We start from the raw sequence: 15,872 nt of genomic DNA, 5'->3' as shown, positions 1-15,872 counted from the left end.
TGGGAGTTGAAGTCCACGGGTCTTAAAGTTGCCAAAGTTGGAGAGCCCTGTCCTAGGTGGTAAACCTATCAGGGACTGAACGCACTCACTTTACTGCTTCCTTGTAGGGTGAGGGTTAGGAGAAGTATGAAAAATTACACAGCTGCAGCTTGAAGGCGGGATTTTGGCAATGCAACCCTGGGGGAATTAGTCAGGGGACCCCATAAACAGGCTGTTGGTTAAAGCTCAACTGAGCAGTTACTCTTGCCCGTCTTAAATCAGATTTATATCTGCTCCTAAGCCAAAGAAAAATAAAAAAAAACATCTTTCTAAAGCAAATCCCGGTCCCAGAAGGATGGTGTTATTTTGAAGAGTGGCTGCCAAGAGTTGGGGTCGGTTTGATTTCTGATCAGGTAGAATATGCTTCTTGGAAGCACCCAGGCAATGTTTGTAACTGCACAGTGTTGCCAACTCACCTTAAGCCTCGGAGGAGAAAAGCAGATTGTCAGATTATTAAACTGAGACAAAAATAGAGCAGGGATGTCAGAAGGGAGGAGTACCTGATCTCTACATTATATAAGAGCACAGATTTTAGAGCCAAAATGGAAACCTTCCTAGGCCTTGCACAATTTATGAGTCAAAAATATTTCCTGGGCCTGGGACAGGGGTGAGCTACTACCAGTTCGCCCCAGTTCAGGCGAACCAGTAGCTAATTTTATGGATGGTTCATCGAACTTATAAATCCCACCCCTGGCTGGCCCTAACTGCCCCTCCCCTCCCCTCCCAGGAGTCTCCACGTGGACCATTTTGCATGCCAGGTAAGTCCAGGGCCCAAGTGGAGGCTTGGGACGGTGACAAACGGGCCTCCCAGAAGCTCCAGAAGGCCAGAAATGGGCTTATTTCCAGCCTCCAGAGAACCTCTGGAGCCCAGTAAGGCCTTTTCACCCTTCCGAAGGCTCAAGGAAAGCCTCCGGAGCCCGGGGAGGGTGAAGATGCCTCCCCCTCGTGGTGCAGGATGCCGATTAGATCCTGCCCACCATGGCACTACCCGCCCAGCAACTGGGCAGAGAACCGGTTGCTAAATTTTTTGAAGCCCACCCCTGGCCTGGGATATGCATCACACTAAACCATTGCATGACAACAGGGTTCCGATTTCCTCGGGTTATGCCACCATCCATGGTTTACAGGCCACGGGAGTTGTGTTCATTCAAGGCCCCCAAACTAAACATGTCACATGGTGGTTTAGCGCAATAATGTGATGTATACATTCAGAGGATTGCTAACTGCCATGAATTTGGTAAATTACTAGCGGCACAAGGCCCTGATCCAGAGCTGTCAGGATTACAACAACTTGTTCTTCGTGCAGGAGAGAGACGCTTACTTTCCAACCATAGCATGACTCAAAGCAGGCAATAGTTCAGAGAATTCATTGTGACCTTAACTTGTGGAAGTTGCTTAGACTGGAACCCGAGACTTGTAATGACATCCTAATACATAAGATTCTTCAATTTGGTGGCGTTATGGACCCAACTTCAGTCACTTCACATTTCGAGATGGAATTCTGACCAACCATAATGATCTTGGGATCTGGTGGGATTGGAGAAGACTCCCAGGTAGACCCTCTGGCTGGATTCACACAACCTATTTAACCTTATGCTCCAGAGAAGAAAGTGTACTTGTTTTCACCTAATATGCTGTGGTCAAGCAAAGCCATAGGACGGTTTAAATGTAATACCTGGTTTATTTATTTACAACTATTTGAACTGTAATGTTTCTTACTCACTAGATTCTAAGTCACTCTGCTTCACTAAATGACACCAGACTGGTGCTTAAGACAAGCACGTAGCTTCTTGGGCCAAGCTGAATCACAAATGACTCACCATCAACCGTTTTAACCCCAGTTGAGATACGTGGTCTGAACCTCAACCTCCTTGCGTTAAAATTTCAAGCAACTAGTTAAAAGTTAGGTTGCGAGATAACATGCTCTCAAATTGAAATTGAAGACTTCTAGGAGTTATTCTGGAGAAGATTTGAACCTCAATAGAGAAGTTGAAGGGGCCAAGATTGATGGGCTTTTTACAAGATTTCTTGCTTGCTTGTTGGCCAAACGGTTGAGGGTGTCGCAATTTAACTGCCTGGGTGTCTGAAAATACGGTGTCCTGTGGTCTAACTGAACATGAAGGTTGACTCAGCTTTCCATCCTCCTGAGGTTGGTAAAATGAGGATACCGACTATAGGGGCGAGGGGAGTCATTGGTGCGCTCTGATTTTGCTTGTTTTCTTGCCGATGTTGCATTACCCTAGCTAGGTAACGTTATCAGTGCTAGTTAAGGAGTGGGGTTTGCTGTCAGTTTATATTCTGGTGGCTTACCTGTCTGTGTTGGTGGGCTTGGTCTTAGAGGTTCTTTGGGTGAGGCTGTTTACTGTTGGCTTGCTAGCATTTTCTTAATTGGGATATTATTTATTAGATTGTTAGATCTGATCTTAACCTTGGAGTTAATCTATGCTGATTACTGGTGGAGAGATGCTGGAATCTTTTTGTTCTCTTTTGGGCTCATTGATAGTCTCTTTTGCACTGTATGTAAATGTTATTTATATTTATGTGTCTATTGATGGCTGATTTGTCAAGAGTGCCAAGTTTCTACAAATCCCCTGGCATTTCTGGACTTGGCCTAGTTTAGAATTGCCACATTTTTCCAATTGAAACGAGGGTTAACTCTGTCTCTATGTTATGAAATTAAAGATTTTTCACCGTGTCCTCTGATGGCCAGTTGGTGTTCATGGATGCGTTTTGCTGGTCTTCTGCCTGTTTGTCCTATGTTGTGGTTGTTGCAGTCCTGAAATTGTATGTTGTAGATGACTCCTGAATTTTTTTTTTCTTCTTCTGGGGTTTTGGGGTCTTTTGGTTTCCTTAGGATGTTTTGAAGGGCTTTTGTTGGCTAGGATGCTACGCTGATTGGTTGTTGTGGGCTGTAGGCTGAAATTGTAAGAGAGTGCTGTAAAGCACTTGAGGGGAGGTTATATATAAGTCCCAAGTGCTAGTTCTATAATCTCTCTCTCTATATATAAAAGTGAAATACCACTCACCCATCATCACAAAACCGTAAAACCTACAAACTTGAAATTTGGCAGTATGTTCCTCTTGGCATCTAGGTGCTTACTGAGAAAGGGTTTTTTGAAATGACCATCAGAGCATCAGTATTTTGTATATTATTATTCACACGTTCTGATGCTAAGGAGGTCTACTCCCCGAAAAGATATCTGTTCCAAATGCACAGCACAAGCAGAGGAGAGGAGTTTCAGCTTCAGTTTTATTTTCACAGCAGCAACCTGCTTTAGTACAGAACAGTTGAGCTAAGCCATGCCTGGGCTCCTTGCTGTCTCCTTGCTCCCACAGCAAATACTGTTTCAGTTTCCAAACAGCCCTCAACTCTCTCACACACTGACAGGATGCTAGTTAGATGAACACCGATGGATGCTGGTAGGCAGAGGCAGAATTTATTTTCCTCCCCAAAAACTAAGCATGACCACATAGTTTCGTAGTGAAGCACAGGTATCGAGCTAGTAAAATGTATACTCCTTGGTCAAGGGAAGGCAGAGAATGGAAGAGACGGGATTGAGCTATGAGTGGAGTTTCACCCAAATCGAGAGGGCTCTTTTGAAAGGGTATTTTAAAAAATAGGAACAAATTATTGCGGCATTGAATTTGGATTATTCACTGAACACCGGGGAAGCAGGAAGCCCCACCCTTCTGCCTATCCCTTCGAAGGAGGGACAATCCAACCGTCCTCCTTGGCTTGGCCCTATTTCAGTAGGGATGCATTCCAGGAGATCTTTTTGCCTCATCCAGATCATCAGCTGCTGGTAAGACAATACAAACAGGTGGATTTCCAAATCACTTTCTGTAGTTTCTTCTTTCAAGCAACCTGAAATGCTTTCTGGTTTCAAGCCTTTGAATGTCTTTTCTTAGAGGTTGTTTGGATGTACTTGATCCTGTTTTTTTTATAAGGAATGGTGGATAGATGGAAATGAAGGAAGTTAAGGGTGGTTTGTCTCCCAGCAGAAAAGTAATGAGGTCAGTTTTGAAACTCTTAACGTCTTCCTCCTCACTCTTCATGGACAATTAATTTGCTATAGATCAGGAGTCTCCAAACCTAGCAACTTTAAGACTTGCGGACTTCAACTCCCAGAATTCCACAGCCAGCTGGCTGGGGAACTCTGGGTGTTGAAGTCCGCAAGTCTTAAAGTTTGGAAACTCTTGATATAGCTCTTACTGTCAAGATCCTGGGGCAGAATATGGCCCCATCCAGTAGATACTCATTCTGGAAATCGATTATGGACAAATTCCTTGTCCCTGAAGCACATTATAATTTGCTACGTTTCCCTCTTCTCTGATAGTGTGACTGTGATGGATAAAGGGTCTATTACAATCTTCATTTTTTGTCTTGGGATGGGTAAGTGCAAATTATTGCTCTCTCTCTTCTTATTTTTAACTAAAGTTGTCTGGATGGTTTATAAAATGAAGGTGAAGATGAAGTCTTCATGTTGAGATTGCGTTCTGGGGACGTCATGGTATGGAAGAAATTTCCAGGTGCCTCCTTCCGTCAGGAAGTCCCAAAGGTGATTTTTTCAAAAAGCAACTTGGACTTTTGCTTTTCCTTGAAGACGTTTTGCTTCTCATCCAAGAAGCTTTTTCAGTTCTTTTTTTTTTTTTGAAAAAGTTTTATTATTTTTAGACAGACAAACACAACATAAAAACATCAAGCCATCTTCCACATATGTACATACGGTGTGTCGGTTGGTTTACAAATTGTTTTGTGGATCCACTTCCTAGTCATCACTTACAATTAAACAAGCTTTTTCAGTTCTGACTTCCGACAAAACCGAAGAAGCTTCTTAGATGAGAAGCAAAATGTCTTCAAGGAAAAGCAAAATCCAGTTGAAAAAAAGCATCTTTGGAACAACCATGACTGAGAATCTCCGTAGATATTCCATTAGGAAGGTTTCTGCAACCAACCAGACCTTAAATCAAGGGTCTTCAAACTTGGCAAGTTTAAGACTTGTGGACTTCAAATCCCAGAATTCTTGACCTAACATGACGGGAGGAGGAATTCTGGGAGTTGAAGTCCACCAGTCTTAAAGTTGTAAAGTTTGAAGACCCCTGCCTTAATCATTCAGTGAGATGCTCCATATATACAAAGCAGGATTTTCTGTATCAAGTTCAATATAAGAACACAGGAAACATAATTCATATTATTCAAGTAAACACTCTGCTGGTTTATGGATTATTGTAATGCACAAACTGGAAAAAAATGATTATTTCAATGGTTAATTGAACTTTATTTGTGCTGAAAAGCAAAAAAATCATATTACAATAGGGTAGAATTGCGAACAAGGGGGAAAAAACTAGGCGATTAACAAATTGAAAATATTTTAAAACAAAAATTTCATTCAGAGGACAAAACATAGAGCAGATCTAAGACATTAGATCTATTAATGCAATCAGGGAACCATTGAAGAGTATTAAAAAAGAAACACAAATCAACTTGGGGAAAATGAATTAATTAATGGCCAGATAATGGTCTTCCAGCAATAGCTATGCTTCTTGTCATTTCAGTAAACCACAAGCCTAGGAGGTATTTCTATCAGTTGGCGTAGCTCACTTCCCCATGGAAATTATTGTGTGAACCAAACCAAACCACTTTCTCCTCAGAGGATGAGAAAATAATGTCCTAAAACAGTGTTTCTCAATCTTGGCAAATTTAAGAAGTATGGACTTTAACTCCCAGAATTCTTTGTGCTGGCTGGGGAATTCTGGGAGTCAAAGTCCACATGATTGAGAAATACTGTCCTAAAATGTTAGACGTAGATATTTCTGGATACAATAGATCTCATGAGAAAGCCTGCACGACAGCTTATTTATTTGTATTTATCTATTTATAAAATTGATTTGCCACCCACCTCTTAACCAACGACTCTGAGAAGCTAGATGCACAATTTTGCAACACGTCCTCTAAATTTTATCACCGCTTTAAGATGGCTGTTGCAGTCTTCCAAATTTGGTGTGGTAGGAAAGTATGGGGAACTGTCATTCCTAAAATTCTGAGTTTGGAAAGACTCGGGATTACCCGGGGCAGATAATGAAGAACCGAGCCAGGAATTCTTGCAAGTCCAGTCCTTTGGAAAGATAGTGAAATTCCCTTGTTCGGTGGAATGTCGATTCTTTTTCTTCAGCTAATAGCTTGGAGTGCCATAAGTGCTTAATTAACGAAGGGAACTGCTCCCAGGCTCCAGTGGAAGTTTGCAGACCCAACCAAGATGCCTGTTTCACAGTGATCAAGAAGTACCATGGATGTAAGTCTTGTTCTTCAAAGGGTTGTGTCTCTGTGTGGGGAACTCTAAAGTCGGTTTTGTGACTCCTGGGGTCTCCCTGAGGAGATTTCAGATCTTCCTCCTATGGCTGAGAGAAAAAGATTAGTTTAGGGTCATCCAGCTGTCTTCATGACAGAGTAGAACTCAATCCATCAAAACAGCTGGAAGGAATTTTGGAGGAAGTCCAACCTCCTGCTCAAATAGGACCCTGTATGTACCATTTCTTTTTTTAAAAAGGTTTTTTTTTTAATATTTACAACAAATCCATCTTTCATTTAAACAGTGTGGCGACTGGGTACATGTATCTTGTGCTAACAATTATAATTAATATACTTTCCTTACCAAAATAACACTTTTTCTTTATATGCCATTATCACTTGCATATTTTATCTTTATAACGATCTTAAACTTATTTCTCCATATATTCATCTTCTCACTTTTAGCTTATTACTTTATTTTCCAACCATTGATAAAACAGACCCCATACCATATAGTATTCAGTTTCTTCTTTTTCTTTAATTGCCAATGTTAATCTATTCATCTCTGCACATTCTAATATTTTCTCAATCATCTTTTTCCTCTCTTGGATTTTTTTCACTTTTCCAATTCTGAGCAAATACTATTCTAGCTGGGGACTCTATACTTTTTCAGATAGGTGGCTGTCCAGTTTTTTCTTAAAAACCTCCAGTGATGAAGCACCCACAACTTCTGAAGGCAAGTTATTCCACTGGCTAATTGTTCTATTAGGAAGTTTCTCCTTAATTCCAAAGGTTGCTTGTCTTCTTGACTGGTTTCCATCCATGATTTCTTGTCCTGCCCTCTGGTGCTTTAGAAAATAAGTTGACCCCTTCTTCCTTGTGGCAGCCCCTCAAATATTGGGATACTGCTATCATGTCGCCCCTAGTCATTCTTTTATCTAGACTGGCCATACCCAATTCTTGCAACCGGTTTTCAGGCTCTTAATCATCTTAGTTGCTCTTCTCTGCACTCCCCCCCCCCGCCCCCCAAAGTCTCAACATGTAACAAGGTGGCCAAAACTGGATGGAGTCTTCCAGGTGTGGTCATACTAAGGCCACACCTTAGTAAGTAACTCATCATCTGGTTTCTGGCCGGGTACCTTAAGCACAACACCAAAACCAGCTCTTCGTTGAAGATTATACAGAGCTCAAAAATACGTTTATGGATATTTGGCTGCACTTTTGATCTGACCCTTATCTAGTCTGTGGCTCTTCCTTCTGTCTCTTGAAGACATCCCCATATACTGTTACAAAGAGTCCTTGATTTACAACATTCATTTAGTGACTGTTCAAAGTTACAATGCTGAAAAAAGTGATTATGACTAGGGGTGGGCTTCAAAAATTTCAGCAACCGGTTCTCTGCCCGGTTGCTGGGTGGGGGGAGGCCAGGAGGAGGCGTTTTTGCCCTTTCCGGGCTCCGGAGGCTTTCCTGGAACCTCTGGTAGGGCGAAAATGGCCTCCCTGGGCTCCGGAGGCCTGTTTCCAGCCTTCCAGAACTTCCTGGAGGCCCGTTTTTCACCCTCCCCAAGCCTTCATGCTGGCCGTGTACTTACCTGGCATTCAAAATGGGTTGCATGGAGAATCCTGGGAAGGGGAGGGCAGGATGGGTGGGGCCAGCCAGGGGTGGGATTTACCAGTTTGCTGAACCGGTAATTAAAAATGATAAATTAGCTGCCGGTTCATCCAAACCAGGGCGAACCAGTAGCAGCCCACCCCCCGCTTAGGACTGTTTCTCTCACCTATGACCATTGAAGCCTCCCCATGGTCACATCATCAAAATTTAGATGTTTGTCAACTGGCATGTATTTATGATGGTTGATGTGTCCTGAGATCATCTGATCCCCTTTTGTGACCTTTTAAGAAGCAAATTCACTTACCAGCCCTCTTATTAACTTAACAGCTGCAGCGATTCACTTAACAACTGTGGCACGAAAGGTCATAAAATGGGGCAAACGTCCCTTTACAACTGTCTTGCTTAGCAGTGGAAACTTTGGGGTCAATTCTGGGGTCATAAGTCGAGGCCCACCTATACGACCCAGTAAATCGTGCCATAGATGGCCACCAAGTGTGCAAGATAATTGCGCAACACCAAATAGACTCTTCAGGCAACATTTCCACCCGATGGTAAGTAACCCCGTTCATTTTATTATCTTCCTCGTAGTGAGCGCAGATACCGCAAAGCAAGGCTGTGGATCCTCAAATAATTGCCGAAGGTACCCCATGGGCCTGATGGGTTCCTTGTTCAGAACAATGTGGTGTTGTTCTTCAAATCTTTGCCAACCCATCCATTTGTCTGGTACGTAAAAACAAGGAGAGCCACAGAAGCGTGTCTGGAACCCAGAATGCAACAAATCCTGGGTCAGCCCTGAAGCCATTTTAGGAACATCTTCAGGGCTGACACAGTGAGGCTGGTTGGCACTTTGGGAACGTGAGGGGAGAGATAGAGATAGCTGGGGGGGCGGTGGGGGGAATGTGTAGCCAAATAATTCTTTCCCGTGGGAACCAGGTGGCTGGAAGGCGTGGACCATAAGTCGAGGATTTACCTGTACACCATGTGAAACAAATTTGTGGGGTTTCTATCACTTTCTTTTACTTTTTTCTGCGTCATGAAAAGAGTCGGGAAAATTTTAAATATTTACAGATTCATTTTTGGGTAGGTTCTAGTACCTTCGTCCGTATTTTTTTGGGGTGTGTGTGTGTGTGTCTGGATTGCTCCCACTGATGGAATCGGACGAGGGAATTGAGTGAGTTCTCTTCTTGCCTGTCATTTCAAACAGTCAAACAAGATGGATTGCAAAACGGGCTGGTGTGTCAAAGCTGCATTGGGGACACAACTGAATGCAGCCTGGCGGCCCCTTTGCGGCAATGCTACGGGAGTGAAGATCGGTGTGTGCAAATTTCCCAGCGTTTCCTTCCAGGTACAAGCGGGTGTCGATGTGAGATAACTTGGCAGGGCTGTGTGACAAAACACACCACCTTCTCTCTTCCCGTGGGTGGTTTATTCGTGGTTTCTATTTTGTCGCTTGGAATTTTCTGTCATCGTGAAAAATAACTACTTTCTTACTGAGGAAAGAAAATGGGAGAATTAAAAGAAATCTCTCCCCTTAAGGCTGGGGTGTCAAACTCAATTTCATTGAGGGCCACATCAGGGTTGTGTTTGACCTTGGAGGGAGGGGGGATGATGTGGGGGCGTGGCCTGGGTGGGTGTGGTCAACTTGACGTCACTCCTGTTGGGGGCACTTGTAGCGACCTAAGCGCTCTGCCAACAAAAACAGGCTCCCAAACTCCATTTCTGGCTGAGGCAGCCACCTGCAATTCTCTGCCAGTGAAAACGGAGTTTGGGAGGGCTGCCGCGGCCTTTGCGAGCTCCGTTTTTGGCTGCAGTGGCTGCCTGATAACAGATAATCAGTGTTGGAAGGGACCTTGTAGGTCATCTAGTCCAACCCCCCACCCAAGCAAGAGACCCTACACCATTTCTGTGAGAGACCCTACACCATTTCTGACAAATGGCAGTCCAGTCTCTTCTTGAAAGCCTCAAGTGATGGCGCTACCACAACTTCCAAGAGCAACTTCTGTTCCATGGGTTGATTGTTCTCACTGTCAGAAAGTTTCTCCTTGTTTCCAGGTTAAATCTCTCCTTGTTCAGTTTCCATCCGTTATTCCTTGTCTGGCCTTCGGGTGCTTAAGAAAATAGCTTGACCCCTTCCTCCTCCCTGTAGCAGCCCCTCAAATATTGGAAGTCTGCTATCCTGTCTCCCCCTGGTCCTTCTCTGCAACCCTCTGCCAGTGAAAATAAAATGCGGCCCTCCTGATCTCTGTTTTCGCTGGCAGAGGCACCCCAGCTGGTCCTTTGCTGTTTCCAGGGTGGCCCTGTCGGCCAGATCTAAGCATCCCCTGGGCTGGATCCGGTATGCGGGCCTTGAGTTTGCCTTAAGGTTCCACAATTTGTTACATAAATGTAGCTCATAAGCAGCTCAACCCAGAGGTGATATTCAGATGGTTCTGACCAGTTCCAGAGAACCGGTAGCAGAAATTTTGAATAGTTTGGAGAACCAACAAATCCCACCTCTGACTGGCCCTGCCCCCATCTATTCTCCGCCTCCCATTGAGTCCCAGCTGATCAGCTGGGTCTTCTTTGGTTGCCCTGCACAGGAGAACAGAGCTGGAAAGCAGGTTAGTGGGGTGGGGAGGGAATAGGGATTTTGCAGTATCCTTCCCCTGCCACGCCCACCAAGCCACGCCCACAGAAACGGTAGCAGAAAAATTTATATCCCACCACTGGTTCAATCCCTTAGCCACACTGAAAAAAAAAAGTAGCACAAATTCAGCAGGAAGCTTTTAATTAAAAGTACAAGAACTCAAAGTTTTATTTTATTTAACTGGCCAACCTGTGAATTTACTTCTGAACCTGTGTGTTGAGTGTTTTGTGTGTGTGTGCATGTAAGTAAAATCACAGGTTGGCCAGTTAAATATAAAAAATAGAAGGATAGATGGAATTATTTTTAGTAGAATGGTTATGGAAATCTTCCCAAATTAAAGCGGACTTCTTGTATCATAGAACTCTAGGAACTATTAGGGAGGTGCCGTCTTCACCCGCTTTTTCTCATGCCAACTGTTTTCTCTTGCTCCTCTGGAATGCAGCCCCTCCCTCCTGGGAATCCAGACTACATTCCATCCCATTCTGTCACACCATAAGTGGAATGATTGAGGGAATTAGGTATGTGCAGTCTAATGAAAAGAAGGACTATGGGACGACATAATAATAGTCTTGCAGTACTTGAAGGTATGTCGTGGGAAAGAGGGAGTTGGAGTATTTTTGAAAGCATTAGAGGGTAGCAGAAGAAGCAATGGGTGGAAACTTGTCAACCTAGAAATAAGGAGAAATTTCCTGACAGTGAGAAAAATTAATCAGTGGAATGGATTATCTCCAGAAGTTGTAAGTGCTCCGTCACTGGAGGTTTGAAGAAGATACTGGACAACTCTTCATCCAGAATGATATTATAGGGTCTCCTTTCTGAGCAGGGGGATGAACTAGAACCGGGGTCACCAACCTTTTGGCCTTCACGGACCATCTAACTCATAATTTTAAATCCCGCAGACCAGAGACCCTGGGAAAATCCCCAAAAAGTCTGCAGGAAAATTCCCCACCCTGTTTTCCTAACGATCAATCATTCTTTATTTGGGATCGCAGGATACCGTCTCTAGGTCCGTTCTCAGGGGGAAAGAGAGACTTTTGGCTTCATGCAAGGAAAGCAGCAGAAGCAGCAGGAGTCTTTCTTTCTCTCCCCCAAACTCCGCCAGAAATGAGTCTTTGTGAGACTTGTCGCGCTGGCGCAGCCTCTTGGAGCAGGAGGCCTTGCAGGGTCCCAAAGACTCATTTCTGGTGGAGTTTGGGGGAGAGAAAGAAAGACTTTTGGTGCTTTCCTTGTGTGCAGCCAAAAGCAGAAGAAGGAAGAAGCGGAAAGAAGCAGCCCGGTGGACAGGCGAGGTGTGTGGGGCAAGTGGGGCAAGTTCCCCCCTCTGCCCTTCTCCCCCCTCCCCCAATTACCTCGTGTTGTTTGCAATGCAAGCGACACAACCCTCGTGTTCCCATGGGCCATGTGGGCGGCGCAGTCTTGTGCTCCCGCGCAGCTTGGATTAATTGCTTTGGGGGTGGCATTTCTCTGTGTGGACCACCAACATTTTCTCACGGGCCACCAGTGATCTCCGGCCCACTGGTTGGCGACCACTGGACTAGAAGACCTGTATTAAGATCCCTTCCAATCCTATTATTCTAACTTCTACAAGTACTGCGAAAGCACTTTGAATAGACTATGATCAACTGTGATCCTGGTGCATAAGAGTCATTGAATGATTGTCCTCTTCAGGAGAACAGCTAGAACCCATCGTAAAGGGATGTGGAAATAATAGCTCTTTCGAAGAACTGCAGGTGCTTTACCAGATTGGAAGAGACTTTGCTTTCTTTGACCAAAAAGTCTGTGACCAATCCAACTGCAATAATAGAAGTTTTCCAGGTAAGTCCAACAAAGTCATTGTCCTTCTTTTTTTCATCTTCTTCTGTTACATTTTCAAGCGCCCTGAATCTTTTGAACTGGAGTGATATAGAAATACAGAGGCATTAAATAAATGTAAATATAAATAGCTACCCCTCCTATCCAGTCCACCATTAGATGGCAGAAAAGAGGTATGGAAATATAATGAATTAATAAAGTAATCCAGTGTGTCTCAACCATGGACTTCAACTCCCAGAATTCCATGTTGGCTGGAGAATTCTGGGAGTTGAAGTCCACACATTTTCAAATTGCCCAGATTGAGAATCACAGATTTCATCTACTCTGCCCGGAATTGTTATTAAAGTCAGATGGAGTAACGATTGTGTAATCTCACCAATGATTCTGTAAATAATGTCTTTTTGGAAAAATGTGCCTTTGTTTTGAATAAAAAAAGGATTATAGTAAGACATAATCCTTGTAAAGGAAGAGGGAAATAAATATCTCTTTTATATATCTGTATGTTATGGCATCTGTATATGCTGTGTGATTGGTGAAATAATTTTTTTTTAATGGAAAAGAAATAAAAATAGAGGCAGATAAACCGTTCAAGTCCACAGAGTTTAAGGAAATGCCAGTTCTGGATGAAAAAAACCATTGTCAATCACTGTGGATTGACCCAAAATGTGGGCGATACCCCAAATACAGTCACATGACCTCAGGGATGTGACTTGGCCCATAGAAATAAATACAATTAGTATAATTAATCAGTGGAATGACTTGCCTCCAGAAGTTAAAAACTAAACTCTGACTAATGAACGGAAGCAGATCCTGAGGGTGACACATTTAGAATAGAATATGGAATAGAGCTGGAAGGGACCTTAGAGATCTTCTAGTCCAACCCCATGCTCAAGCAGGACACCCTACACCAGTGATGGCCTCACCTTTTTGGTACCGAATGCCCAAAGTGCGTTTATGTACGCGCATCCCCAAAATGGAGTGCGTGTACCACCCATGCATGCATGTGAATCCCCTGTGCGTGCACCCCCTTGTGCATGCGCTCCACTCCCTGCATGTGCCCTGCACATGTACAGCAGAGACCCAAAGGCCAGCAGGAGGCATGCGCCTATGCACGGCGGAGTTGAGCTGGGGCAATGGCTTGCGTGCCCACAGAGGGGGCTCTGCATGCCATTTCTGGCACGCGTGACATAGGTTTGCCATCATGGCCTTATACAATTCCAGACAAGCTGTCCAGTCTCTTCTTAAAATCCTCCAGGAATGAAACACATACAACTACGGAGAAAAGCTGTTCCACTGGTTAATTGTCCTCACTATTAGGAAATTTCTCCTTAATTCCAGGTTGCTTCTCTCCTGGATTGGTTTCCATCCGTTGCTTCTTGTCCTGCCTTCTTTGGTGCTTTGGAGAATAGCTTGACCCCCTTTTCTTTGGGGCAGCCCCTCAAATACTGGCAGACTGCTATCCTGTCACTCCTTAGTCCTATATTTTTTTCTAGACTGTCCATACCCAATTCTTGCAGCCGTTCTTCACATGTTTTAGCCTCCAGGCCTTTGATCATCTTAGTTGCTCTTCTCGGGACTTTTTCCAAAGTCTCAACATCTTTTTTGTAGTATGGTGGCCAAAATTGGTTGCAGCATTCCAGTTTCCGCTTGTCATTGGTAGAAACCATGATCAGCTCCTTTATTATTTTTTCCTCTGCCTGCAGAGATCCTCCCAGGAGAGCCCAATGGGCTACAGTGCTATACTTGTCGTGATTCGGGCCATGAAGAGTGCGCCGTCCAGAAACGGCAGGTTTTGAGGTGCACCGGAGCCATGAACCGGTGTGTCCATATCATCAGAGCAGGTAAAGAGAAGGCTTACAAACTGAGCTGATACAAAAGACATAGAAAGAGAGGAGGAGGAAAAAAAAACATCTCAATACAGGTAGTCCTCAACTTATCACCGTTTGTTTAGGGATTGTTTTACTTTACAACAGCACTGAAAATGTGATTTATGTCCAGTCCTCACACTTATGCAGGATCTCCATCACATGATTACAATTTGGTTGCTTGGTAACTGGCATATATTTATCATAGTTGCAATGTTCCCCCTATCTACCCCACTAGACAGTCAGACACTCCTTCCATGCACCCCATTCATCCGTCCATCCATCCATCCATCCATCCATCCATCCATCCATCCATCCATCCATCCATGCAGTTTGGAGAACCCCCCAAATCCCACTCCTGGCTGGCCCGGCCCACCCTGTCCCGCCCTCCCAGGAGTTTCCACATGGCCCATTTTGGATACAGTTAAGTGCAGGGCATACGCAGAGGCTCGGAAGGACGAAAAACGGGCCTCCCGGAAGTTCAGGAAAGCTGGAAATGGGCCCATTTCCGGCTTCCAGAGAGCCGCTGGAGCCCGGGGAGGCTGTTTTCGCCCTCCTGGAGCCTCCGGGGAGGGCAAAAACGCCACCACCACTCCGCCGTGGTGCAGGAGGCCGACCAGGCCATGCCCGCCATGGCCACGCCCACCCAGCAACCGGGCAGCGAACCCTTCGCTAAAATATTTGAAGCCCACCCCTGGGATTTTAGTGACCATCTAGGTTCTCCTGGGTGGTTCCATCAGAAAATTACGTTTTTTTTTAAAAAAAGTAAATGTGACCCCTACTACATACACTTTTGTTATTGTTTTCCAGAAAATGAAAGCACAGCCGTGACCATCCAGAAGGGCTGCGCCACGGAGTCCATGTGCAGGAGAGACACGGATATATATCTTAGACTGAAGAGAGGAAATACTCATGCCGAATGTTGTAAAAGGAATCTTTGCAACAAAGCCCACAGTCCCACCGGCCCACAACTGGCGGCAATTCTTAGCTTATGGTTGGTGTTGAAGGTCTATCAGTAACCGCCCCTGTTTCATCAGTGGCAAGGAAATAAATTTAGGACATTCTGGTCATGAGGTGTTTTTTTTGCTTCTGCTGTTCCAATGCATAAACTTGGTTGCTTTTCTAAAAAAAAAGTTGCTTTTCTTTCTCTTATTTTGCACACTGGACTTTCTTGTTTTTTCTTTTGAAGACATTTTGCTTCTCCTCTAAGAAGCTTCTTGGAGGAGAAAGAAAAAAATGTCTTCAAAAGAAAAAACTCTGACAGGAAAGTGGGGGAATGGAAGGATTTATATTCCTTGCAGACGGCTGGTCATTTGCATCCCTTTGGAGGGTCGTTGAGACCACTTGTAGGTTTATCTGTGTCCTCAGGGTCACCTGGTTCCTGGTTCCCATAGCCTGCAATTTTTTTTACTCTGGAAATCCATTCCTCCTCCCACACCATTCCAAGGATGTTCATCCCAAATTGTGTAGCTAAAAGTCTGTAGAGATTCTCAGTCATCCTCAGGTCGTGGTTGTCTCAAAGGTGCTTTTTTATTTTTCAGGAGACAACTGGATTTCCTTGATTTTTTTTTTCTTTTGAAGACATTTTGCTTCTCATCCAAGAAGCTTCTTCAGCTCTGACAGGATAGT

At 44.2% G+C, this 15,872-nt stretch overlaps 1 protein-coding gene across 2 annotated transcripts; it reads left to right on the top strand.

The window, feature by feature from the left end:
- Window positions 1-19: 19 nt before the first annotated feature.
- Window positions 20-15,311, top strand: LOC113446051 (urokinase plasminogen activator surface receptor-like). 2 transcript variants are annotated; one of them, XM_026715482.2, is made up of 8 exons: window positions 20-2,188; window positions 4,377-4,432; window positions 6,213-6,332; window positions 8,529-8,663; window positions 9,145-9,285; window positions 12,235-12,381; window positions 14,082-14,219; window positions 15,054-15,311. In XM_026715482.2, the coding sequence occupies exons 2-8, from the start codon at window positions 4,387-4,389 to the stop codon at window positions 15,260-15,262; spliced, it is 936 nt and encodes a 311-aa protein (XP_026571267.1). In that variant the 5' UTR covers window positions 20-2,188; window positions 4,377-4,386; the 3' UTR covers window positions 15,263-15,311. The 2 variants fall into 2 exon arrangements, with proteins under 2 accessions (XP_026571267.1, XP_087796211.1); XM_087940085.1 differs by lacking the exon at window positions 20-2,188 and adding an exon at window positions 2,730-3,842.
- Window positions 15,312-15,872: the final 561 nt, after the last annotated feature.

This window comes from Pseudonaja textilis, chromosome 10 (assembly GCF_049901715.1).
Source record: "Pseudonaja textilis isolate UNSWEBS1 chromosome 10, rPseTex1.2, whole genome shotgun sequence".
In the NCBI taxonomy this organism is placed as follows: domain Eukaryota; kingdom Metazoa; phylum Chordata; class Lepidosauria; order Squamata; family Elapidae; genus Pseudonaja; species Pseudonaja textilis.
Note: the sequence above shows the minus strand (reverse complement) of the source record. Positions and strands in the feature narration are given on the sequence as shown.

Bases quoted from the DNA above. Each gene is read 5' to 3' on its own strand.
- LOC113446051 (XM_087940085.1), top strand. From the start codon at position 3,796: ATGCATTCCAGGAGATCTTTTTGCCTCATCCAGATCATCAGCTGCTG. The intron at 9,286-12,234 runs GTACAAGCGGGT...TGTCCTCTTCAG, and splicing joins TTCCCAGCGTTTCCTTCCAG to GAGAACAGCTAGAACCCATC. The intron at 14,220-15,053 runs GTAAAGAGAAGG...ATTGTTTTCCAG, and splicing joins TGTCCATATCATCAGAGCAG to AAAATGAAAGCACAGCCGTG.